General features: G+C 44.1%; 1 protein-coding gene across 1 annotated transcript in view; it reads right to left on the reverse strand.

Moving 5' to 3' along the window:
- ZMAT4 (zinc finger matrin-type 4) overlaps window positions 1–26,522 on the reverse strand; it is a 221,447-nt gene that overhangs the window by 145,079 nt on the left and 49,846 nt on the right. The window contains exon 3 of the mRNA XM_032229465.1: window positions 11,233–11,389. Coding sequence (XP_032085356.1) covers window positions 11,233–11,389 — 157 coding nt within the window. The remainder of the gene's footprint in view (window positions 1–11,232; window positions 11,390–26,522) is intronic.

Below are 26,522 nucleotides of genomic sequence, written 5' to 3' on the forward strand. Positions count from 1 at the left end.
GAGGTACTCCTCAAGATTTACAAGGAGAAAAAAAAAAACAAAGGAGAGAGGGGAGAGGGAGGTATGAAAAGAGAGGAGAGAGGGGGGAGAGAAGATGCAAATAAAGAAGACAGGGAAGAGAAGAGAAGAAGAAAGAGAAAGAAAGAAAGAAAGAAAGAAGAAAGAAAGAAGAAAAAGAAAGAAAGAAAGAAAGAAAGAGAGAGAGGGGGGAAGGAAAAGATGCAAATAACGAAGGGTGGGATGATAGGGAAGGAGAGGGAAAGGAGGAGAGGGGAGGGGATGAGAGAAGAGGAAAGGAAAGAGAAAGAAAGAGAGGGGGAGGAAGGGAAAAAAGATGCAAATAAGAAGGAAGGGGAGGGCAGGAGAGGAGAAGAGAAGAAAGGAAAGAGAAAGGAAGAAGGAAGGAAATAGACAAATAGAAATAAATGATAAGATAAATTAAGTACAGATAGAAAGCAAGAAAGTAACAAAGAAAGTACAACACAGAGATGTGAAAGTTTAAAGGAAATAAATAATCCCATTTCCCTCTTTTCTGATGCCACCAATTATTTTTAATAGCCTTGTGCAGTTGGGTACCTTGTGGATGAAAAAACTCATCTAAGGCTGAAAAGTGCAGGAAGGAATTGCCAGAGAGCCTCTTGACATGTTGTGGAGGAGGGCTTTGGGCTATGAAGCAAGAGATTTCCTCCTTGAGGCTCTCTTTGTTTATAGGTTGTTCAGCTCCCTGGGAGAAGTAGAGCTAGAGGATGATTGGTTTAGCTGGTAGCAACTTTGGAATTATGTCGGTTGGATGCTGACATAAAAGTAATGACTGAAATTCACCTACTCAACTGCTTTTTTTCCTGCCACCTTGGAGAGATTTGGTGCTTTGAGGATTTACTGAATCACATGAAGTTTTAACACTACTTTATAATGCCTTGGTAAGGCCACACTTGAAATACTGCATTCCGGGGACAGGAATGCAGAATGGTGTAGGGTTTCCTGCCTGAGTAGGGGGTTGGACTAGAAGATCTCCAAGGTTGCTTCCAACTCTGCTGTTATGTGTCCTCCTTCTTCCATTTCATGTGCTTTTTTTATCCCATTGGGACAAGGTCATTCTTCCATCCCTAGCCCCCAATAAGAGATGGATAAATATGTGAGTGCTGAATGTGTAGGTGAGAGCAGTGGTGAGAGCAGCAATAAAATAACAGACTAGGCTGGTGCATTGCATGTGATTTTTCCTAAACTAAAATTAGCAACAGCCATAGCCCTTAGACTTGTATACCATTGTGCAACATGAAGGAAGGAAGGAAGGAAGGAAGGAAGGACAATAACATTAGCACATATACCACTTCACAATGTATTGCAGCCCTCTCTAAGCAGTTTACAGAGTCAGTCTCTTGTCCCCAACAATCTGGGTCCTCATTTTACCCACCTCAGAAGGATGGGAAGCTGTGTCAACCTTGAGCCTGATGAGAATTGACAGAATTAGTCTGCAATACTGCATTCTAACCACTGAGAGGGGGGGAAGGAGGGAAGGAAGGAAGAAAGGAAGATAATATAACAATAGCACTTAGACTTATATACTGCTTCACATTGCTTCACATCCCTTTCTAAGCAATTTACAGAGTCAGCCTATTGTCTGACTGCAACAGGGGTAGGTTCTGGCCGGCACTACTGGCAGTTCGCTCGTGTGTGCGCATGTGTGCTTGATGTGCACTGTGTCAACGCATATAGCATTGACATGTGTTTTATCAAGTTGCCATGGTGAGGAAAGGGAGGGTGTATTCCCCACATAACTTTGGCTAGAGTAGGATCTCAGATTATCACAGCAGGCTTGTGAGGTGTGCACCTCATTGGGGAATGTGATTTATGACACAGATTGAATGGAGGGAAGGAACAGGGGTAAAGTTCGGCCATAATTCAAATGAGGCTCAAATCTGACTGCAATGTGGTATTGCCAAAATGGCTCGAGGCTCATGAATTAATTAGGGCATCATTCGGAAACCTGAGACACTGCGCAAACGTGTGCAGTACAACTAAAATTACTCTGTGCATGCGCAGAAGCAAAAAATGACACTGAGAGAACCCATTCATGGGCATGGCAGGCCTGGGGCACTGACAGTGCCAGAGCTCAGGCCGCCAAATCCCTACTGTTCGGCTGAACCAGTAGGAACCCACCGCTGACATGCAAGCATCCTGTTGAGTTACCCCTGGTGTCATAAGGCAAGGATTTGGGGCCAGAGTAAGAGAAGAAGCATTTAGTTGAAATGACTGAAAATTTCATCGCTGAATTTTTCTAACTCGTTAATTAACATTAGAAGCATTTTCCCAGCTTGAATAAAATTGCCTCCCAGACAAGTTAAGCTGCTTTTGAGGGGGGGTTGCAGTCTATTCTGCAACCAAGTAGAAATGCCAAGCCCTTTCCCACACACACCCATGTGTTTCCTAAAAAGTCGATATCGTCTTGCACATTTGAAACCACCCCCTCCCCAAAAATTAGATTTTAATTATGTGGAATAAAAATCCAATTAAATGAATGGAGTTAATACAGCACTTCTCATTTATTTTACTACTTTCGACCACATCAACAATCTCCATTTGGGAAAACTCGCGGGAAGGGGCTTCAAGGCAGATTCCCCTTCCAGAAATGCTTTGATTCATTCTACAGACCAACCTTAATTGAGCACTGTAGTTCTTTTTTTAATGTTTAAATGTTTATTTTATTATCTATCTATATCTGTATCTATATCTATCTATCTATTATCTATCTATCTATCTATCTATCTATCTATCTATCTATCTATCTATCTATCTATCCTGGATATGTTGTATTTGTGCTGATAAATAAATAAGGCACAAATGCAACACAAATGTAACAAGGCAACATAAAAAAATGGCTTTCTGCCTAGATGGCTCCCAGAGTCGATAGAAAAGGGAAGCAGTATGCTGCCTCTCATATTGGGCATACCAGTGATTGTGACACAACCCCTGGTTGTGTGTAGGTGTGTGTATGTATGTATAATACATACATACCTCTAGAACACCTTGAGAAATTTCAACCAAACTTGGTACACAGATAACTTACTCTCTGGAAACAAATACTGTGGGGGTAAGACACTCCTAACATCCTTCAAGGTGTGTGTTTTGTTAAGATACAGCCTGTTGGGCCTTAAAATGGATTCTACTGTACAACACTGTGGAGTTGCCATGGTAACGGCTTCACAGTACTCTACAAGGGGACTTCCTCTGGTAAGGGAGGAAATCCAACATTAGAAATTGCAGAGATGTTCATGGAAGGTGGGTTGGGATAAATAAATACTTGGGCAGCATTGGGTTATCAGCTAGTAAAGTATAATATACCAAAAAAGAAAGAAAGAAAAAAAGAAATGAAGGAAGGAAAGAAGGAAGGAAGGAGAAGAAAGAAAGAAAGAGAAGAAAGAAAGAAGAAAGAAAGAAAGAAAGAAAGAAAGAAAGAAAGAAAGAAAGAAAAGAAAGAAAGAAAGAAGGAAGTTAAGGGGAGGAAAGGGAAGGGGAAAGGGGCTGTGGAACACAGGGAAAGAGAAAAAGAAAGAAAAGGAGGCATTGGCTTCCAACTCTTCCTAGCTCACTAGAAGATAAACACATTCCAGACTCAACATTTTCCTTTTACACATTAATATACAACTAGCAAGGACGTGCAGTCAGCGGAGGCAGGGAATGGAGAGACAGAGAGAGAGAGAGAGAGGAAAGAAAGAGAGAAGAGAGAGGGGGAGAGAGAAAGAGAGAGAGAGACGCGGAGCCTGGGTCGTCCATCAGCCATCAGATGGAGAGTCAACAGCCCCAGGTCTGGAGGTGGCTGATGAGGAAGAGGAGGAACAGCTGGGCCCAGTGCCTGATGTGTGGATGCACAGAAGGCAGAGGAAAGGAGAGCAGTGGAAATCTATGGGCCAGTCCTTCAGATTGAATAGCCACCACTCCAACAAAGCCTTATCCTAGCTCTGAGGATAAAAGGCAGGGGGCAGAGATGAATAGATGTGGCAGAAAACTATTATATTTTCTAGCCAGCCAGACTTATTAGCCTGTGTGAAAGAGAAACTTTTTGCTGAGGCTGTTGGCACTCCTAATAAAGGAATCATTGAGATAACTTCAGAGGGTTTTTCATGTTTGGGGAGCTGGGTCAGAACAATGTGTCTGGATTCCCAAGAGGGAGAGATTGAATTCCAGAGGAACAAAAAACGGTGTGGTTTAGATTGTCTGTATGGGAGAAAGAGAGTTAAGATGTCTCTTCTCTAGTAATTTCCCAAATATTTTTATGGTACAAGTAGACAGGTTTAGTTTGGCAAGATTTCCTTCTATAAATGAGGAACAATGAAAGAAACCCTTAGAAGGGTGTCAACATATCTTTCTTTGTTTTGGGAGCCCAACATCAATCAAAGACATGTTGAGGTGGTTGTAAGCAGTTGTCAGGCCTGTAGCTGGTTCCTTTTGGGATCTTTGGCTTGACACACTAATATTCTATTCTACTATGCTTTTTCATTAGTGGGGAATTGGAGGGGGAAAAGTAAGGAGTAGAATGTGATGTTGTCAAAATAAAATTCCTTTCTAGAATCCAAGGTCATCCTTTGTCTGTACACCTCTGCATCTGACCGGAACTGGATGGGTGGAACTGCCAGCATGGCAGTGGAAGATTGGGCCATGGGATGGACTTGTGGGTGTGGGGGCAAGACCTTGAACTTTCAACTGGGTGAAGAAAACCGGAAAGCTTTCAGATTTGGGTTTTCCCAGATGTGCCAACATGGCTCTCTTAATAAATTGGAACTTTGAGCAATACTTTGCCTTGGACTCTGATTTAATTTTGGATGTTATTTGGAACCCTGACACCATTTTTTAAATTTTCTGACCTATAGACAGAATCTTGCCAAACTCAAGCAGAGAATCCACACCCTAAACATGTACTTTAGGATTAGGCTTAGGGTTAGGGTTAGCCATCTTAACACTCTTTCTCCCACACAAATTTTCTGAACGAGTTATCTCTTGCTCCTCTGGAATGCAATTTTTCTTCTTCTGGGCATCCATACAGCATTCCACCACAGTGGATATCTTAGCACCACTCATCATAAATCCTAGCCAAAATGCTAATGATGTGGGATTTCTATCCTGAACTACCACACCCAAATGACTATTTTAGTTACCCAAAATGGGAGTCCAGATTTACAGCTGTAACACAAAGGAGGGAGAGAATGAACACAGAGGTAGCATTCAGCTGGTTCAAACCGGTTTGCCCAAACCGCTAGCGGAAATCGCAACCCACCCGCCCACCCGCCCTGACTCTATGCCATCTTGTTTAGGCATGTTTTGAGGCGGGCACATGTGCAGAAGGAGGGCATGTGAGCAAAGTGCATGTGCGGAAGGCGTGAATGAAGTGAGTGGACACACGTGGGGCAAACCAATGGTAACAAAATGTGAAACCCACCACTGAATGAACAAACTATGTTTGCAATGCTAGTCTCAGGTCGATTGTAATAATCAGATTTTTTCCCCCTTACAAGTATGAAATGCAAATGTAAAATGCAGTGTACTTTATTGCTGCTCGCTTGTTTTATTCTTCTTCTGTGTGAGCTTTTGAGCGCCACATTGGAAAAATGTAGCTTCCATTCATGTAGAACTTTGCACAGAGTTTTGCAGTGACATTCCAATGGTTAAATTATCTGCTACTGACATTGACTTCTTAAATGTGAAAATTAATGGCAGCTGTGTAGTCTCTAATCAGAGGAAGAGGAGGGAAGCCAAAATACCAGACAAAATTGAAGAGTCCAGCCAACCAAAAAGATTCTCCTTAAGAAGAATTTAAATCATTAAAGATAATGATGAGAATAGCTGGGAATTGCAACCAGGTCTACATCTCAACCAAAATTAGACGGGGGGGGGGGGAGAGGTTAAAAGCACAATGACTCTCTCCCTCTCCCTCTCCTCTCTCTCTCTCCTATATATATATATATTATATAGATAGATAGATAGATAGATAGATAGATAGATAGATAGAGATAGATAGATAGATAGATAGATAGATAGATAGATAGATAGATAGATAGATAGATACTTTTCTGTTATATTGGATTTTTTTACTAAAAAGGAGGAGGAAAAATTAAATATGTATCTCAAAAAGGAATTATAAATACTATCAACATAAAATGGAGCTCGCTCAGAAGCTGAAATACACCAAGTAAACGAGATGAAGAGTAGAGAGAGGAGAAAGGTAAGGTAAGGGAGAGGAGGAGGAGAGAGAGAGATAGGAGAGGGGGGGGAAGAGGAGGAGAGAAGGAAGAGTGGGAAAGGGGAGGAGCGGAGGAGAGGAGAGAGGAGAGGAAGAGGACGGGAAGAGGAAGGAAGGATAACAGAGGGAAGAAAGAAAAGTAGAGGAAGAAGGATAACAGAGGGAAGAAGGAGGTAGGAAAGGGGAGGAGAGAGGGGTAGGAAGTGATAAAGTACAAATAAGGTGTATGGAAAGCAGAAGAGCCAATAATTAGTTTTTGGGAGTTGTTGGTAAGATGAATTGATGTAAACATTTAATAATACAATATTATGTTGGTTATGTATTAGTATCCATGTGATTATATATGACAATGAAAAAAATAAAAAACTTTAATGAAAAAAGAAGAAGAAGAAGAATTTCTTTCTCCTTCCCCTAACATCTCTGTTAAAAGTTAAAAACAAAATGATATTTTACTCTGTGGGCTGCTGGAAGAATATAGAAATGCATTCACTGAGCTAAAGGCAATTCCAGAACTGGTTACGCATCGCCAGAGGAAGCAGTGTCACATTTACAAGCACATTTGAAACAAATGGGAGTTACTTTTGGAATGAAAAAATCAGATGGATGGTTATATAGATCAGCCGTCCTCATTTTCTTGCCCCCAAAATCTTCCAGACTACATTTCTCATTATCTACAAACAACCCAGTAATGCTTGGAGGTGTACCTAAGAATTTTAGACAAGTCCCAGCTGATGACTAACTAAACCAGTGTTCTTTGTCAAATCAACCAGGAAAACTGCACATATGGATGGGAGGGTGATTTTCCCCCTTCCATGGTTGTTTCCCTAAGAGCCATGGAGGGTAGTGACAGGTTTTATTTTTCTGGGCTCCAAGATCACCGCAGATGGGGACTGCAGCCAGAAATTAAAAGAAGCTTGCTCCTGGGGAGGAAAGCGATGGCAAATCTAGACAGCAGACTAAAAAGCAGAGACATCCCCCTGCCAACAAAAGTGGGTATAGTCAAGGCTATGGTTTTCTCAGTTGCAATGGATGGCTGTGAAGGTTGGACCATAAGGAAGGCTGAGCACCAAAGAATGGAGGTGTCAGGCATGCCTCATTCAGTATCCAAAAAAGAAAACCCCCAATTCCATTTGAGTAGAGATAAAGGTATTTTTACTGGGCATGAAATGAAAAAGCTAAAGTGAAGCAAGATTTGAAGCAAAAAAGCGTGAACGCATACATATCTGTTGTGGCACAGTAGGAGCCTTTGGAGCTGCTACCAAACTCCAACAGTGAGGGGCCCTATGAGTCGGCCCTGGAGGATGTGGAGGACCCTGGACAGGGTTCCGACTCCGAGCAGGGCGCAGAGAGGCTGGTTGGCCACCAGGAGGCACCTGAGCCTTGGAGCAATGGGGAGGAGACAAGGGAGCGTGATCCTAATGTCATGCATTGGAACAGTGGAGAGGAGACAAGGGAGTTGGTCCTGGATGCCCGGCAATGGAGGGCTAATAGGCGTAAAGAACAGTTACGCAGTTACAGGAGATAACTGAACTCAGCTGGTGGTAATTAGGCTCCTCTCAAGACTATAAAAGGAATGACTTTCCACATGCTCGTCACAGGAATCAACGTATTTACTAGAGCTGGAGAAGCTATCGTGGCTTAGCAGGCTGGATTGCTGCCAAGGTTAGTTTGTACTGGATTGCTGCCAACGTCTAGTCTGTGCTGGATTGCTGCCAAGATCTAGTCTGTGTGTTAAAAATCCTTGAAGTATCTTTGCCTCGGCGTGCTTTGGTGTAGGAAGAGCGGGGTCAGAACACATATCAAATGTTTACTCAAGACCCTCCCCCAGTTACTCCAACCCAAAGTCCAATCTACAACTCCCAAAGGTGTCATGTGGGGTGCAACTTCAAGTGGCCTCATTCAGCTGGAATGCAGAAACGGTTGACCTTGACCAAGCCCAAACATGGGCCATCAGGACGCGCAAAAGATGGTGAGAACCAAATTCCCTTCATGATAACTCCCTCATACCAAGTATTTTCCCCCAAATACCATGAGCCCCCTCCCTTTCCATTACTACAGCAGCTGTTAGCAAGCAAGCAAAGTAGAGGCTGACAGGAGGCCTTTGAACTGTGGTGCTGGAGAGTCCCTAGTACTGCAAGGCGATCGAACCGGTCAGTCCTAGAGGAGATCAACCCTGATCAAGAAGGCCAGCTCTTGAAGAGGAAACTCAAATCCTTTGGTCACCTAATGAGAAGGAAGAATTCCCTGAAGAGCCTAATAACGATGGAGGGCAAAAGAAGAATGGGGACGACAGAGAATGAGGTGGCTGGATGGAGTCACTGAAGCAGTAGGTGTGAGCTTCAATGGACTCCAGAGGATGGTAGAGGACAGCAAGACCTGTAGAAACATTGTCCTTGGGGTCACAATGGGTGGGACATTTGCAACTAACAACAAGAGCCAGTATTTCAGAGATGCTCCCTGTATCTAGTAGCCATGTATTGCCAGATTCTCCATGAACCTGCCCAGTCTACTTTTAAAACCATTTAAAGGGGATAACATTGAAGTTTCTAATTGGTACTGTGGAAAGAAGTACTTTTTCAATGGTGTCCTAAATCTTTCCCTATTTAGTTTTAATGGATGACCCCGAGTTCTAATACTGAGTGGAGAAGAACTTCCTTCTATACACAGTTCATAAGCTGGCATCTACTCCAGGTTTCCCAGTATGGTACCTTTCACATCAATCAATCAATAATCAATCAATCAATCAATCAATCCATCCATCCATCCATCCATTTTCATTACAGATACATATCAGCATTACCCTCCAGATAGATTCCTATTCCTAAGAGCATAGGAAGAGTCCTGAGGCTACAAACATCTGTCCAAGCCAGGATTCTGGGTCATATGGTGGTCAACCAGATGCATTGAATAGTTCACAAGGAGGAAAACGGGAAAGCAAAAGCTCTCTTCCAGTAGCTATGTCTTAAAATATACTCTCTGTAATTCTACGATAGCATAGAGACCTCAAAGCTGAGAATTGTTGATAGGTTGATCTCCCCCATTAAATTCTCCATTCTCTTCTAAAAATAATCCAAGTAGATGGCCATTATCACAATTTCATCAGAGGGTAACAAGTATCAGGCCTGCAGCCATCTTTTCTTTTAGATCTTTGGCCTGCCACACTTTATTATTCTACTATGCATTTTCTATTGTGGGAAAATGGGAGGGGGAATTGTAGGAGTGTGATGCAATGTAGCTATAACAAAATTCTTTCTAGAAAGCCAAGGTCATCCTTTGTCTTTGCACCTCTGCACCTGACCAGAACTGGATGGGTGGATCTGTCAGCATGGCAATGGGAGATTGGACCATGTGATAGACTTGTGGGTGTGGAAGCAAGATTTTGAACTTTCAAATGGGTGGGGAAAACTGAGAAGCTTTCAGATTCAGGTTTTCCCAGATCTGCCAACATGGCTCTCTCAATAAATTGGAACTTAAAGCAATTATTAGCCTTGGACTCTGATTTACTTTTTGATGCTATTTGGAACAGCATACTTATTTTGAAGAAGCTGTTGTAACAAAGAGTAATGATATCTTATTGGCTTTTGGGGTGTCTACACATAGACAATTTCTTTTTTAAAAAATTCTTAAACATTTTTAATACAGTGTATTGTCATGGTATATCATTTACAAAAGAAAAACAGAAATAAAATGAAATATTAACATATATACTGGTAACAACAGTAATAAATAACAGAATAATTTTGGTTCAGTTTTTTCTTTATATTAGCTTATTCATAATTCTATTAATTATATTAGCGTGTTTATAATTATAAACTACCTTTATATTTAGTTCAAGATAGCACTAATCTTTTTTCATCTCACTTCTACCTCTTATCTCTAACCACTCATAAAATCTATTCCATGTCAAGTAATATTCTGTGTCTTCTTTGTCTTTTGTTTTTAAAGTCAATCTATCCATCTTGGCACATATAATATTTTTCGAATTACATCCTCATCTGATGGAGTGTTCTCATTTTTCCAATATTGTGCAAATATAATCCTTGCTGCTGTCAGTACACGTAAAACTAAATATATAGTCCCTTTATTATAACTCTCCAGCATTATACCCAACAAAATATTTCTGGTTTCAGATCTATATTTTGCTTAAACATCTTTTCCAATCAAGTATGAATTTTCTTCCAATATTTTCTTGATTTCATACAAGTCCATCACATGTGGTAAGTGTTGAGGTCTGCTGGTGGCCTGTGGAGCTGGCAGCAGAGTCGGACAGTGAGGAGGTTGGGGAGGAACATGAGCCAGTCCTGGAGTCTGGGGAAAACTCTGATGAGGGCTCTGTGTCAGAGGCCGAGAAGGGGGCCACGGCCATCTGATAGTTATGTGCTTCTTCCAGAGCCTCTGGAGTCAGCGGGGCAGAAGAAGAGTGGGAGCCTGTTCCCAATGTGCATATGTGCAGAGCTGCCAGAAGGCAAGAACAATTAAGACAAAAGGGGTGACTCGGGAGTAAGGCTTGGAGATGATTGGCCCCTCTCATAAAAGAGGAGCAAATGGATGTGAGCCTTTTCAGGAAGCAATTTTGTTCATTCGTCGGTTCAAACTCTGAGATGCTCTACTTGACTCTGTGCTCCAGAGTCTCTACCTGTGCTCTGTGCAGTGAATTCCTCTCCAGGAAAGTCTTTCCTCTCTGGCTTTGCAAAACTAATTGGTCATTAGGTCTCTGGCAGCGTTTCAAGGGAGAGAAAGATGGGTGCTTATCAGCATTACCCTGAAAGACTGTGGCAGACTTCTGTCGGATTCTTCACAGACTCTTTATGAATCATTACAGGCTTTGAATGACCATAATTCACAGCCGTTGACATAAGAGAGTTTTGGGGGCTAAGCATGTGCTTTATGTTTTATCAGGAAGCCTAGGTCAGAACAATAATAAGTACCTGGTGTCTGATTACATTTCCAACATTTGGCAGCTATAGACAATTTCTTACCATCATCGTTGGACTTACCGGTGGCTTTTAAAGTCGGCTGCACTCCTAGCAAGAGTTTTAATCTTTTGGCATGGATTTTCCCTTGATAGTGTGACTCAGCCACCACCGCTGAGGTAAATGACATGTTACAGAGCGTACAGCACTTGTTCTTATCCACAGACTCCTCATCATTACCCTGGAGAAGACAAAAAGGAAGAAGCAGAGAGATTATCTTATTGGGAAGCAACAGTCAGAGTAAGGAATTGCAGGCAAACTCCAGGAAAATCTGATTTTTCGAAGCTTGATTTTGAACTGGGATTTCCAAGAATCTGAAGAAACCTGAGTGGGATGTGGAGGATTGTCTTTTTACACTCAGAAACTTCCATCCTCAAATGATTCATCTACCTTTTTTTTCACAGATCTGACCTCTACCCCGAAGATTGTAGGGACTCAAGCAACAACATCAGGAATTAAAACAAACTGTTCTGATCTAGGCTTCCCCAGCAGGACCAAGCTGAGTCTCCATCCCGATAAACCCCTTTTATTCATTGACAGTGAATTCCTCTCCAGGAAAGTCTTTCCTCTCCCACAGACTTCAGGTAGTTCACAGTAGTTTCACATTACCGACTTTATCAGGCTTAGAGAGTGGCCAGGCTGATATCTTTCAATAGTTGGCAAGAATGCAGGAATGAACTAATTGTCTCCTGCAAACTCCACTCCCCTTTCACTCCTCCTTTATTTCCTCTGGGAGGGGCCATTCATCATCCACCTGTGGCCTTACTCCCAAGTCGACCCCTGTTCTTTAGCTGTTCCCTTCTTCTGGCAACTCTGCACATGCGCACACTGGGAACAGGCTCCAGCGGTTCATCTGCCTCACTGATGTCTGACTCTGAAGGTAGCTGATAACTGGCATACGGCCCTGGCCCTCTCTCTGCCTCTGACACAGAGCCCATCATCTGAGTCTTCCCAGACTCCAGAACTGGCCCAGTTCCTTCCAACCTCCTCACTGTCCGAATCTGCTGCTAGCTCTTCTGGCCGCTCGGGGCCAATAACACAAAACTTCTCAAACACAAGTCAACAACATGTGCTTTAAAAAAACAACAACAGGAAAAACAGAGAGGTGGCATATATCATACAGATACACATACGTATAAAAAAAGTATTGCCCCTATTGATCTTCTGAGATCCCCCAAACTTATATGATTATAAATTCTAAACTGAAATCATCACACCAAATCCTGGAGTGAGACGGCTGAAATCTGGCCGGATATTGGTGATCTCACCAGGATTGCCTACTTTGATTGTAGCATCGGGATCTGAAAAGAGCTGTGCTGCTATCTTAGCTCTTTTGTAAGCGTCTGGCCTTCTTAAGCAATGTTGAGAGCAGCTGTAGAATATTTCTTTTTTTCTGCCTTATTTTCCCTTGCTAAATCAAGGAAACATAGCATGTTCCAACCCAGAGTCAATTCAAGTGTGAATGGGTATTCCATCTTGCTATTCAAGACTATTTTATGGACATTAACAGATTAACAGAGTTGGAAGGAATCTTTGAGGTAATCTAGTCCAACCCCCATACCCAAGGAGACCCCACACCTGCCAGGCCTGCAGCCATCTTTTCTTTTGGAGATTGCCACACTTTATATAATTCTACTATACATTTTCTATTGTGGGAAAATGGGAGGGGGTTTGTACAGAATTAGATGCTATGTAGCCAAAACAAAATTCTTTCTAGAAAGCCAAGGTTATCCTTTGTCGCTGCACCTCTGCATCTGAACGGGACTGGATGGGTGGAACTTCCAGCATAGCCGTGGAAAATTGGAACATGTGATAGATTTGTGGGTATGGGGGCAAGATCTTGAACTTTCAACTGGGTAAGAAAACTGGGAAGCCTTCAGATTCAGGGTTTCCCAGATGTGCCAACATGGCTTTCTTAATAAATTGGAACTTTGAACAATACTTTGCCTCGGATTCTGATTTACTTTTGGATGCTATTTGGAACCCTGACAACACCATTTCTGACAGATGACAGTCCAGTCTCTTCTTCAAAGCTTCCAGTGAAGAATCTCCCACAAATTCTGAAGGCAACTTCTGTTCTATGGGTTGATTGCTCTCACTGTCAGAAAATTCCTCCTTATTTCCAGGTTGAATCTCTCCTTGTTCAGTTTCCATCCATTATTCCTTGTCTGGCCTTCAAGTGCTTTGGAGAATAGCTTGACTCCCTCCTCACTGTGGCAGCCCCTGAAATATTGGAAGACTGATATCATGTCTCCCCTGGTCCTTCTCTTCACTAGACTAGCCACGCCCAGTTCCTGCAACTGTTCATCGTATGTTTTAGCCTCCAGTCCCCTAATCCTTCTGGTTGCTCTTCTCCGCACTCTTTTTTTATAGTGTTTGTGGCCAAAACTGAATGCAGTACTCTAGGTGTGGTCTTACTATGGCTTTATAGAGTGGTATTAGTACCTCCCTTGATCTTGATTGTATCCCTTTGTTAATGCTTGAATGTTATAAATACTATAATGTTGTCATACTTTTAATTAATTTTTTAATGGGGTTTTCAAGATTCTAATAAAAGATAGTCTATGTCCAGTGGTGGGATTCAGCCAGTTCGCAGTACTTCGAGAGAACCGGTTGTTAACTTTCTGAGCAGTTTGGTGAACTGGTTGTTGGAAGAATCATTAGGGCAGAGAACCGGTTGTTAAATTATTTGAATCCCACCATTTGCCTATGTCCCATCCCAAGCAAAAGAAAAAAAAAGAACACTTTTTTGCCAAATCAGAATTGGGGTCATAAGATTGGGGTCATAATTCCAAGAGACCTCAACAAAATGGTAGTTTTCAGGAGCAAGTAGTATGCATACAAGAGAGCAATTTCTCAACCTTGGTACCTGGGCTTCCTCTTTATCTGGACTTCAACTCCCAGAATTCCCCAGCCAGCATGCATGGCTGATGATGGGCAGCATGCTGGCCGGGGAATTATGGGAGTTGATGTCCACCTATCTTCAAGTTGCCAAAGTTGAGAAACGCAAAAAAAAAAAAAGAAAGGAAGAGAATGCAAAATAGATGCATTAGAGCTGTGATGGCAAACCTATGGCATGGCTGCCACAGGTGGCACGCAAAGCCCTTCCTGTGGGCACACAAGCCGTCACCCCAGCTCAGCAATACTGCACATGTGTATGCAACTCCCATCATCCAGCTGGTTTTTGGGTCTCTGCCCCTCATGTGTGAGAGGGCAGGGTGGTGCGGTGCGGCTGCCTATGGCCCGTTTTTGCACCCAGGAGGCTGCAGGAAGGCCTACTAGGCCGAACATGGGGTGTGTCTGTGTGTGGGTGGGTGTCATACCCGCATGTGTGGGGAGGCAGGGGGAGCACAGGGGTCCATGTGCTCATGCACAGGAGTGGGGGTAGGGGACAACAGGGGGTCACATGCGCATGTACAGGTGGTGTGGTGCATGGGGGGGTTGGGCACGCATTGCCTTATGGCTTTCAGCACACAAAGATGAAAAGGTTAGCCATCACTGCATTAGAGTCTCTTGCTCTTAAAACAACTTTTAAAAAAATCAACGTACACAGCCAATTGGCATTTATACTCTACCTCTTTGATGGTGATATCACTATGTCCTCTGGGTTTAATCAATTCCATCTCTTAAAGGCAAGAGTGCACTACATAAACTAAGCTGAAAATAATGGCCTTGTTCTATTGTAGTGCCAGAAGCGAGACAAATTTCAAATTTCTCCACCCAATTTATGAGACAAGAAACTGATGAAGCAGATATCTCGAAGGAAGGAAGGAGAAAGTGCCAGTTTCATGGGATGGTTAGGCACTGATCTTGAAGCCTTAGGCATGAAATCTGGCTGGATGACATTGAGCTAATAACCAGGAGATTGTAAGTTCTACTTCCAAGTGGGTAACTTTGGGCCAATCACCAGGAGACTGGCATGTTCCACCTTAGGCATGAAAGCCAAGTAGATGAACTTGGGCTAGTCACTCTCTCTCAGCCCAATCTACCTCAAAGGATTGTTGTTGTGGGGAAAATAGGAGGAGGGAAGAGTATTAGGTATATATATCATATTAAGAATATGAGCCACGGTGGCGCAGTGGTTAGAGTGCAATACTACAGGCTACTTCTGCTGACTGCTGGCTGCCTGCAGTTTGGCAGTTCAAATCTCACCAGGCCCAAGGATGACTCAGCCTTCCATCCTTCTGAGGTGGGTCAAATGAGGACCCAAATTGTTGAGGGCAAGAGGCTGACTCTATAAATTGCTTAGAGAGGGCTATAAAAGCACTGTGAAGTGATATATGTCTAGATCCTATTGTTATTGCTATATTCCCGCTTTGAGTCATTTATAACAAAAAGGGATAAAAATATATATATTTTAAAAAGCAAGACTCCTCTTTAGTGCCAAGAATATCTCAAAACATGAATTCCCCCACAGATGAGCTCTTAGAAGTAAAGAAGGAGAAGACTAAAACATATGAAGAATAGTTTCAGGAACTGGGTATGTCTAGTTTGATGAAAAGAAGGACCAGGGGAGATGTGATAGCTGTCTTCCAGTATCTCAGGGGCTGCCACAAAGAAGAGGGAGTTAAGCTATTCTCCAAAGCACCTGAGGGCAGGACAAAAAGCAATGGGTGGAAACTAATCAAGGAGAGAAGCAACTTAGAACTGAGGAGAAATTTCCTGACAGTTAGAAAATTAATCAGTGGAACAACTTGCCTCCAGAAGTTGTGAATTCTCCAACACTGGAAGTTTTAAAGAAGAGATTAGATAACCACTTGTCTGAAGTGGTGTAGGGTTTTCTGCATAAGCAGGGGGTTGGACTAGAAGATCTCCAACGTCCTTTCCAACTCTGTTATTCAATTCTAAGCAAGGAAAACCACAGAAAAAGGCTGATTACTCTCATCCACCCCCTCTTTCCGCAGTGGGTCACCTTTATCACTAAAGCAGCTTAAGAACACGACACTCTATCCATGGAAATGTCACCAGCAGCTTCCCTGCTTCTTCTACGAAACTTCAAAAGCAAATTGCCTTTCGTCAAATGGAACGAGAGAGGAAAATGTAAGGAGAAAATTACATGCAGGATAATTTCTTCCTGGCACTAAATGGAGCATGGAAGGAGAAATGGAAGCCAGAGGGAAGAACAATTCCTTGGGTTTGATAGCTGTCATTTCTGGAATAACACTGCCGTTTCTCTCCGCTCCCATAGGTGTAAGTTCACTTGCATCAGTAACGGTCATGCATTTCTTCCCAGTCAAAAGAGAGCTGTTAAAACCGAGCATTTCTAGCATCATTTAAAAAAAAAAGACTGAAGAGAGGACATTTTAAAGTCATTTGTCATTCTCCTATAGTGGTATCTATGGCAAAATGTGTGTGCACAGCTGCTGCACTACGTTAGACCTGAAAGGAACATACTGAAGGAAAAATGGATGCCCGATCCTGTTCTCTATGCTCTGAATATTTACCAAACCCTATCAGAAAGACTTGTGACACTCTAAACTTTATTTTAAAATATACACAGAGGGAATTAAGAGATTTGGAAGCACCAATGAGAATGACAACTCCACCAGCAAGGCAGAGGAAGGTGGCTTGTGGAGCTAACTGAGTAATTTAGGAATGAAATGTAAACTCATAACAAAAATAATTCAAATAAAAGTGTTCCAGGATAATGTTACGGGATCCAATCTGGCTCGGTCACCAAGATGAAGGGGTTTAGTCTTTGGAGGTTTTAGACTCATGCTGGAGTCCACCTCAAGTATGAAGATAACATCTACCAGAGGTCTCTTCTTCATCCACACCATCATTTCCACGGTTGCATGTCATAGTACATGGCAGGGTGATTTCAGGAGTCTTCTGTCACTCCATAAAAAAGTCATGCGGTAATGCTTCTGTGCCACAAAGATAACATCAGAAGGGGCCTTATATATATAAAACAGCTGTGTGTGTCTATGTTCCAACATAACTCTGGAACGTCTCGAGCAATTTCAACCAAACTTGGTACACAGATGAGTTACCCTCTGGAAACAAATACTGTGGGGTGTAAGACACCCCTAACATCCCTCGGTGTGTGTGTTCTCTTAAAATACAGCCTGTTGTGCCTTAAATGACTTTTACTGTACAGCTGTAAAATGGATTCTACTGTTCAGCACAGTGGAGTTGCTATTGTAATGGCTTCACAGTACTCCACAAGGGGGCTCACTCTGGTAAGGGGGAAAATCCAACATTAGAAATTAGGTTTGGTCCAGACATTCCCCCCCACTCCAATAAATACACGGCTAGTGAAAAATAAAATCACTTCTTAAGTTCCATCCACTTGGAGAGTCTAAGCTCTTCCTCCCTTGGCAGTTTCCACACCAAAGTAGGTATATTTACTGCATAATTATGAGCACTTACCCATTCAAGTACTTCCACCCCTACTGGGTTATTTCCTCCGATGGCTTGATTGTAGAATTTGTACCTCTTTCCTTCTCCCTACCCCTTCCTCTTTCTCCAGAGACAGACAAGAGCCACCCTTGAAAGCTCTGTGAGACTTGTGAGGCAACAGTTCTTGATTTTAATGTTTACATTTCAGTTCTATACATTTTGGAATTAAGTCATTTGCTTTTATTTGGGATATAGCTGTTACATATTTGAAAAGGAATGAACTAGGGTTCTATTATTTGCCACACTTTTTCAACTTTCATTTCAACCAATAAGTCTAGCCCTAGAAAACGGTGGATTTCACCCATCCAGAGGTGGATTGCTACCAGTTTGCACCAGTTCAGGTGAACTGATAGTGGAAACTGGGACTGGGTTGCCGAACCGGTAGGGATGGCAGGCTGGCCACGCCCCCAAACTGGTTCCCTGATCACCCATTTTACTCCGTTTCTAATGTTCTGCGCATGCACAGAAGAATTTGCAGGCAACTGCACACACACATGTAGCATGCATCTGGCCTGCCTGAAGTGAACCGGCAGTAACACTGGCAGCAACCCACCCCAGCACACATCCATCTAAACAAAAACATTCCTGATTTAGGAAGGAGAGCAACTGGCTCACAGTGCCAAGTTGTGCAAAGGCCCTCCTAGCCACAACCACCAGCTGTTTTTCAAGAAGTCATGAGTCCAAGGGAAACCCCCCCCCCACCCATAGAGTCTGTTTGTGGCAGTGCAACCCCATCTACTACCAAAGATTGTAAAGTCCCAGAACCAGAAAGGCTCAAAGCCCAAAGCTGCTCAGTCTTGCCAGGGTTCAGTTGATCCTGTGAAGAGGTTGGGGAGTAACATGGGCCAGTCCTGGAGTCTGGGGAAAGCTCTGATGAGGACTCTGTGTTGGAGGCAGAGAGGGGGCCAGAGCCGTCTGGCAGTTCTCAGCTGCCTTCAGAGTCAGATAGCGGTGAGGCAGACGAACAGCTGGAGCCTGTTCCCAGTGTGCCCATGCACAGAGTTGGCAGACAAAGGAAACAGCTAAAGAACAGGGGTTGACTTGGGAGTAAGGTCATAAGTAGATGGTGAATGGCCCCTCCCAGAGGAAATAAAAGAGGAGCAACAGGGGAGTGGAGTTTGCAGGAGACAATTAGTTCATTTAATTGGTTCGTGACTCTCCGAGACTCCTTGCCAAGTTTTGCAGAGATCGGCCTGGCAGCTCTCCAAGCCAGATAAGGTCTTTGACTGTAAATCTTCCCTCGAAAGACTTTGCCGGATGCAAATGAGCAGAATTCACAGTAAATTAATAAAAGGGTTTTTTGTCAGGACAAGAAGTTTGCTTCATGCTCGTGGGAAGCCTGCACATGGAAAGACTGAGAGGGAGGAATTGGTCCAAGATCACCCAGGTGGCTTTGTGGCCAAGAGAAGACTAGAACTCACAATCTCCTAGTTTTAGCCTGGTGCCTTAGCCACCACCCCAAAAATAACCCAAACCTATTTCCATTGCATAAACTCCGAAGAAATCATCCAGTGAAAACTGCAGCTTTCAGCCCAAGGACTAATCGGTCAGTCTGATGTCCTTCACTATCTGCTCTCTCCTGATATCTTGATGAAGATTAGCAGCCTGTATTTCCACATTAACAGCAGAAAATGCTCGCACACAAAGAATCCAGCTTATTCCATGCTTTTTTTTATCAGGAAATACGCCAGTGGTCTAATTAGTTTGCCAGACAGAATTTCTTCCTACCATCAATTTACTGGGAAGATTTATACACGAAGGTTTCTAAAAGCTCTTCAGTGATACAATACCATTCTAAAACTACTTTTTTTCCCCTGTTACCATTTAAGAATAATCAATCACATCACACCAATCATCCACAAAAATAGAAAGTTTTAGCTTGGAAGTTTTCTAATACTGCGCAGCGATAGAAAGAAAGATTGTCTACTGCCGTTCATCAAATGTAATTGCACACCACTGATCCTGCAAGCCACTGGGTTTCCAGTCCAGCCCTAAATAGATTTACTTAGGAGAAGCCTGGCCAAATGCAACACAAAAGGATATAGTTTTTGACAGTGATACATTCAGTGGTGGGATTCAGCCAGTTCGCACCTATTTGGGAGAACCGGTTGTTAACTTTCTAAGCAGTTCAGAGAACCAATAGCTGGAAGAAATCTCCTTTGGTTTTTCTCCACTTTACAGGGAAAATCCTGTAAGGAAGGCAGGAAGGAAAAATTCTGGTGTTGTTTCTAGCCTCATCTTTATTGCCCTGCTTACAGAAACTGCCTATCCGGTTTACCCTTATTACATTGTAACAGCTAAGGCGAAGCGCCCATCGACCTGAGTGATGTTGAGTTGGCCATGCCCACCCAGTCACATGACCACTGAGCCACGCCTACCTAGCTGGTCATTAGGGCAGAGAACTGGTTGTTAAATTATTTATTTATTTATTTATTTATTTATTTGTCTTGTATGCCGCCCACTCCCGGACTCCGGGCGGCTCACAAAAGACAAGGGAAAGGGGGGAACAAGACAAAGACAACATATTAAAAACAAAACCAACATTCACAATTTCTATGGAGGTAGATGCTTCTCAGCTCCCCCAGCCTGCTGGAACAGGCAGGACTTGGTGGCTTTGCGGAAGGCTGGGAGGGTAGTAAGGATCCGGATCTCAACAGGGAGCTCGTTCCAGAGGGCCGGAGCTGCAACAGAGAAGGCTCTCCCCCGGGGAGTCGCCAGCCGACATTGGCTGGCAGATGGAATCCGGAGGAGACCCAACCTGTGCGATCTAATTGGTCTGAGAGAGGTAATCGGCAGGAGGCGGTCTCTCAGGTACCCAGGTCCGATGCCATGTAGGGCTTTATAGGTAGCGACCAGCACCTATTTGAATCCCACCACTGGATAGACTCTCCCCTACCCCTATTACGCAACCCCCCCACACACACACATTTGCAGGAATTATTCCAATATTGTTGCCAAAGACCGAAAATAATCCTCTTTCACTTTACATCGGAGTCTGTAGAAATTCTAAGTCACCCAGGTCACAGTTGTCCCAAAGGTGCTTTTTTCAGGAGGCAACTGGACTTTTTGATTTTTTTCTTTGAAGACATTTTGCTTGTCATCCAAGAAGCTTCTTCAGCTCTGACAGGTTGGTGGGGAATGGGAGGATTAATGCTTCTTGCAGACAGCTAGTCATTTGCATCCTTTTAGAAGGTCTTTGAAGCACTTGGAGGTTTATTTGTGTCCTCAGGGTCACCTAAGTGGTGCTCCTGGTTCCTCTAGTCTGTAATTTTTCTCTTTGGAAATCCATCCCTACTCCCACAGCACTCAAATGGTCTTCATCTCAATTTGTATAGTTAAAAATCTGGAAATTTTCAGTCATCCAAGTCATGGTTGTCCCAAAGGTCTTTTTTCAGGAGGCAACTGGACTTTCTTGTTTTTTTTCTTTGAAGATATTTCGCTTCTCATACAAGAAGCTTCTTCATCTCTGACTGAATAGTAGAATCCTGTCAGAGATTCCTTCCATTCCCCACCATCCTGTAGGGAATGGAGATTTTACAGTATCCTTCCCCTAGAGTAAGGAGGGAGTGGAGATTTTTCAGTATCCTTCCCCTGGAGTGAGGAGGGAATGGAGATTTTACAGTATCCTTCCCTTGGAGTGAGGAGGGAATGGAGATTTTACAGTATCCTTCCCCTGGAGTGAGGAGGGAATGGAGATTTTACAGTATCCTTCCCTTGGAGTGAGGAGGGAATGGAGATTTTACAGTATCCTTCCCCTGGAGTGAGGAGGGAATGGAGATTTTACAGTATCCTTCCCCTGGAGTGAGGAGGGAGTGGAGATTTTTCAGTATCCTTCCCCTGGAGTGAGGAGGGAATGGAGATTTTACAGTATCCATCCCCTGGAGTGAGGAGGGAGTGGGGATTTTTCAGTATCCTTCCCTTGGAGTGCAGAGGAAATTGAGATTTTACAGTATCCTTCCCCTGGAGTGAGGTGGGAGTGGGGATTTTTCAGTATCCTTCCCTTGGAGTGAGGAGGAAATGGAGATTTTACAGTATCCTTCCTCTGGAGCGAGGAGGGAATGGAGATTTTACAGTATCCTTCCCCTGGAGTGAGGAGGGAGATTTTACAGTATCCTTCCCCTGGAGTGAGGAGGGAGATTTTATAGTATCCTTCCCCTGGAGACAGGAGGGAATGGAGATTTTACAGTATCCTTCCCCTGCCACGCCCACCAAGCCACACCCACAGAATCAGTAGTAAAAAAATTTAAATCCCACTACTGCCTCTTTCCTCCTGCCCCAAGGTCGTTCTCACCTACCATGACAGTTAGGAAGAAAGGGTGCTTTGCTCACTTTAAACTCCACTGTTCCACCATACAGTCCCCCAGTGGGTTACTCCTGCAAGAGTGTGACCCTCGGCTGAAAAAGACTGACACATTCCTGCTGCCGAAGCAATCAATGCCGGTCAATGCAGAAAACAAAGCTGGATAGAAAACAGCTTTGGGATCCTGTACCGAAGCAGGGAAGGAAGCGTTATGAAAAAAGCCCAACTGCTTCTTTTCTTCTATCACATCTCTTTTATGTAAGGGGCGTAATCACTCGTCATCAGACAAACAAGCAGCATTTCACAGGCTGATTCCCTAGGAAAGGCTCTTAATTGTGTATGGCTCCAAATCAGCCTGACTCAATTTACAGCAACAATAGATCAGTGGTGGGTTTCAAAATTTTTTAGAACTTCTTCTGTAGGTGTGGCCTGCTTTGTGGGAGTGGCTTGCTGGCCATGTGACTGGGTGGGAGTGGTTTGGCAGTCATGTGACTGGGTGGGCATGGCCAATTTGTAAAATGTGGTGAAACTCACTTAACAACGCTCTTGCTTAGCAACCAAAATGTCAGCTCAGAAACTCTGGCATTTGAAGCACGCAAGTCTTAAAGCTGTCAAGTTACAAGACCCTTGCACCCCTAACCCTTTAGAAAAAAACCCCAGGGGTGTTCAAACTTCAACTCCCAGAATTTCTCCTCTCGCTCTTCATCTTGATGATGTGAGGACGGGCGGGAGGAGGGAGCAGGAACCGGTTCTAAACGGCACTGTAGGTTTGTGGAACCTCTTCTATAGAAGAGGTTAGAACTGGCAGGAACCCACCCCTGCAACAGATAGTTGTCTTACAAAAGGACCCCTTCAAGGGTGTATGGATATGTTTAGTTCAGAGCTGTCAAATTTAAGGCTGGTGCTTAGATTGGCCTGCAATGCTGCCCTGGAAACAGCGAAGGACCGGCCCATGGTACCTCTGCCAGCAAAATCAGGCTCCCGGTTTCCATTTTTGGCTGCGACGGCCTCCTGCAACACTCTGCCATTGAAAACAGAGCTTGGGAGGGCCCTCTCATAATTTTCCTTCCTTCCTTCCTTCCTTCCTTCCTTCCTTCCTTCCTTCCTTCCTTTCTTCCTTCCTTCCTTCCTCCCTCCCTCCCTCCCTCCCTTTCTTCCTTCTTTCCCTCCCTCCTTCCTTCCTGTCTTCTTTCCTGTCTTCTTTCCTGCCTGCCTTTTTCTTCTTTTTCCTTCCCTCTTCATTCTCCTTTCTTCTGCCTTCCCTTCTTTCCTTTTTTTCCTTCCTTGCTCTCTTCCCTTCTTTTTCTTTGTCTTTCCTCTTTCCAGTTCTCCTTTCCTCTCCATTCTTGCATCGCTCAAATGCAAAAGGGGAAACATTTCTCCTCGTGTTTTCTTTTTAGTTTGTTTTGCTAGCTCTCTGCCAGTGAAAACAGGGCCTGGGAAGGCCATGCATATATATCTCTCTCTCCGTCCCTCCCTCCCTCCCTCCCTCCCTCCCTCCCTCCCTCTCTCTCTCTCTCTCACACACACACATACACACACACACACTTTCCATTTTTGCTGTCAGAGAGCTGCAGGAAGCTATCATGGCTGAAAATGGAGCCTGAGCTCTGTTTTCACTGGCAGAGGCACCATGAGCCAGTCCTTCACTGCTTCCAGGATGGCCCCATGGGCCAGATCTAAACACCCCATGGGCCTGAGTTTGAAACCCGTGAATTAGAGTATACAAATCCCTGTTTAAAACTAAACAGAAGTCCTGAGCTGGTATGGTGTAGTTACAAGTTAATAGCAGCCCTGTTTCTATGTATGTCTCAGCTTAGTATCTGGCCAAGAATTTCTTTCCAGGAGCTTTTACACTTCTAGCATCTTTCTCTCGTCTGAGCTGGAAGCATCAATACGGAGTCCTTTCAACATAAAATATGTTTATTATTAGCCTTCAGTAGAGGAGAATAAAGGAAATGTCTCCAGCTAGAGGAGCTATAAATGCTTGTTAGCAGAAAAAAAGGCTTTTTAATACCCTGTTTTTGTTTTCTACTTCTCTCTCTCTCTCTCCTTTTATATATTAAGTTTTCTTCTTGTCTCGGGCCCTAGGGAATGATTTCAAAGTAATTTTAAAGCTGAAGTGCAATAAGAAATTGCTGTGAATTCGCACAGCAACATCCAACGAGGCTCAAGCTACTCACCCATAAAGATCTTGTTTGAAAACCTGACACTTGAAAAGTGTTTGTGGCTGCAGATTTATTTATTTATTTTTTTCTCACATACACTGAGACTCAGTTGGGAGTTATTCATCCTGAGCTTTGCTGAGATTATTCTCTTTCAAAATCAGATAACTGTCATCATCAATTGTGGCAGTTTCAGTGGTCTCCCTATTCCATCAACCGAGTTTGCTTTTTTGCTCAGATGTTAACACTGGGAAATGATGGTAAGAATCTCGTGGGAGAATTCAAAGACCTCCATTGCTAGCTAAATAGCTTTTGTATTTCCCATCCCCCTTTGGGGCCTGTCATCAAGATATAGAGGAGGGAACAAATGGATTCCATGATAGAGTGTTTCCAAACATCTAACAACCAGAAAAGAAATGTGTTGTTCTCAGATCCTTCCCTACTTCTTTATTTTCACGAATTTTGTGGTCCAGCATTTCTCAACCTTGGCAGTGTGAAGATGTATAGATATAAATTTGGGGGGTGGGGGGTGGGTGGCCTCTGTGCCTCCCCACCTAGTGTGTTAGCTAGGGAATTCTGGGAGTTGAAGTCCACACATCTTCAAGTTGTCCAGGTTGAAGAAAGCTGACTGTAGATAGCATACATGGGAACAATGGTAGATGTGGCTTCATCTGGAGACAGCAGGATAGGACAGGACATGCTAGAAGGAATGAAGGATGGGATGGGACAGGACAGGACCAGACAGGACAGGACAGGACAGGACAGGACAAAGTAGAATAGAAGGAATGAAGGATGGGATGGGACAGGACAGGATAGGATAAAATTAATAGAGTGGAGTAGAGTAGAGTAGAACTGAAGAAAATAATGAAATTTTGCAAATAGAATGACTGTGAGAAAAGAAAGTGAAGGCAATACCATTAGGATTAGGATTAGGATTTATTTCATTTATATGCCGCCCTTTTCCCCGAAGGGGACTCAGGGCGGCTCACAACTCAGTCAAGGGAAAGGAGGTACAAACAAGGGATAAAAAAGACAAACAAACAATACACAATTTAAAACACACAACAACCATACCATTCAAGAAGGGGGGGCAGAAGCTCTTTAGCCCCAGGCCTGCCGGAATAGCCAGGTTTAAGGGCTTTGCGGAAGGCCTGGAGGGTGGTGAGGGTTCAAATCTCCATGGGGAGTTCGTTCCAGAGGGTCGGAACAGCCACAGAGCAGCCACAGAGAAGCCACTCCTCCGGGTAGTCGCCAGTCGACATTGGCCGGCGGATGGAATTCAGAGGAGGCCTAATCTGTGGGATCTGATCGGTCTATTGGAGGTGATTGGCAGGAGGCGGTCTCTCAAGTACCCAGGTCCAATACCATGAAGGGCTTTATAAGTGACGACTAGCGTCTTGAAGCGTATCCGAAGACCAATAGGCAGCCAGTGCAGCTCGCGGAGGATAGGTGTTATGTGGGTGAACCGAGGTGCACCCACGATCACTCGCGCGGCTGCATTCTGGACAAGCTGAAGTCTCCGAATGCTCTTCAAGGGCTGCCCCATGTAGAGCACATTGCAGTAGTCCAGTCTAGAGGTCACAAGGGCACGAGTGACTGTTGTGAGGGCCTCCCGGTTCAGGTAGGGACGCAACTGGCGCACCAGGCGAACCTGGGCAAATGCCCCTCTGGTCACAGCCGACAGATGGTGTTTGAAAGTCAGCTGTGGGTCCAGGAGGACTCCCAAATTGCGAACCCTCTCTGGGGGGCATACTGTTTGACCCCCCAGCCTGAGAGATGGAAAACTTGGCCAATTAGTAGGAGGGAAACACACCAGCCACTCGGTCTTATCCGGATTGAGTACAAGCTTGTTAACCTCCATCCAGGCCCTAACAGCCTCGAGGCACTGGCACATCACGTCAACCGCTTCACTGAGTTGGCACAGGGCGGACAGATACAACTGTGTATCGTCCGCATACTGATGGTATTTTATCCTGTGCCGTCGAATGATCTCACCCAGCGGCTTCATGTAGATATTAAACAGGAGGGGGGAGAGGACCGAACCCTGTGGCACCCCATAGTTCAGGGGCCTAGGGGTCGATCTCTGCCCTCCAACCAACACCGACTGTGACCTGTCCGAGAGGTAAGAGGAGAACCACCGTAGAACAGTGCCTCCCACCCCCACCTCCCGCAGTCGTCGCAGAAGGATACCATGGTCGATGGTATTGAAGGCTGCTGAGAGGTCAAGGAGCACTAGGACGGAGGCATGACCTCCATTGCTGGCTCTCCAGAGATCATCGATCAGCGCGACCAAAGCGGTTTCCGTGCTGTAGCCAGGCCTAAATCCCGACTGGAAGGGATCTAGATAATCGGTTTCCTCCAAGGACCGCCGGAGCTGAAAGGCCACCACTTTCTCAACAACCTTCCCCACGAAGGGGAGGTTGGAGACTGGACGATAGTTGTTTAAA

This window comes from Thamnophis elegans, chromosome 13, assembly GCF_009769535.1.
Source record: "Thamnophis elegans isolate rThaEle1 chromosome 13, rThaEle1.pri, whole genome shotgun sequence".
NCBI lineage: Eukaryota > Metazoa > Chordata > Lepidosauria > Squamata > Colubridae > Thamnophis > Thamnophis elegans.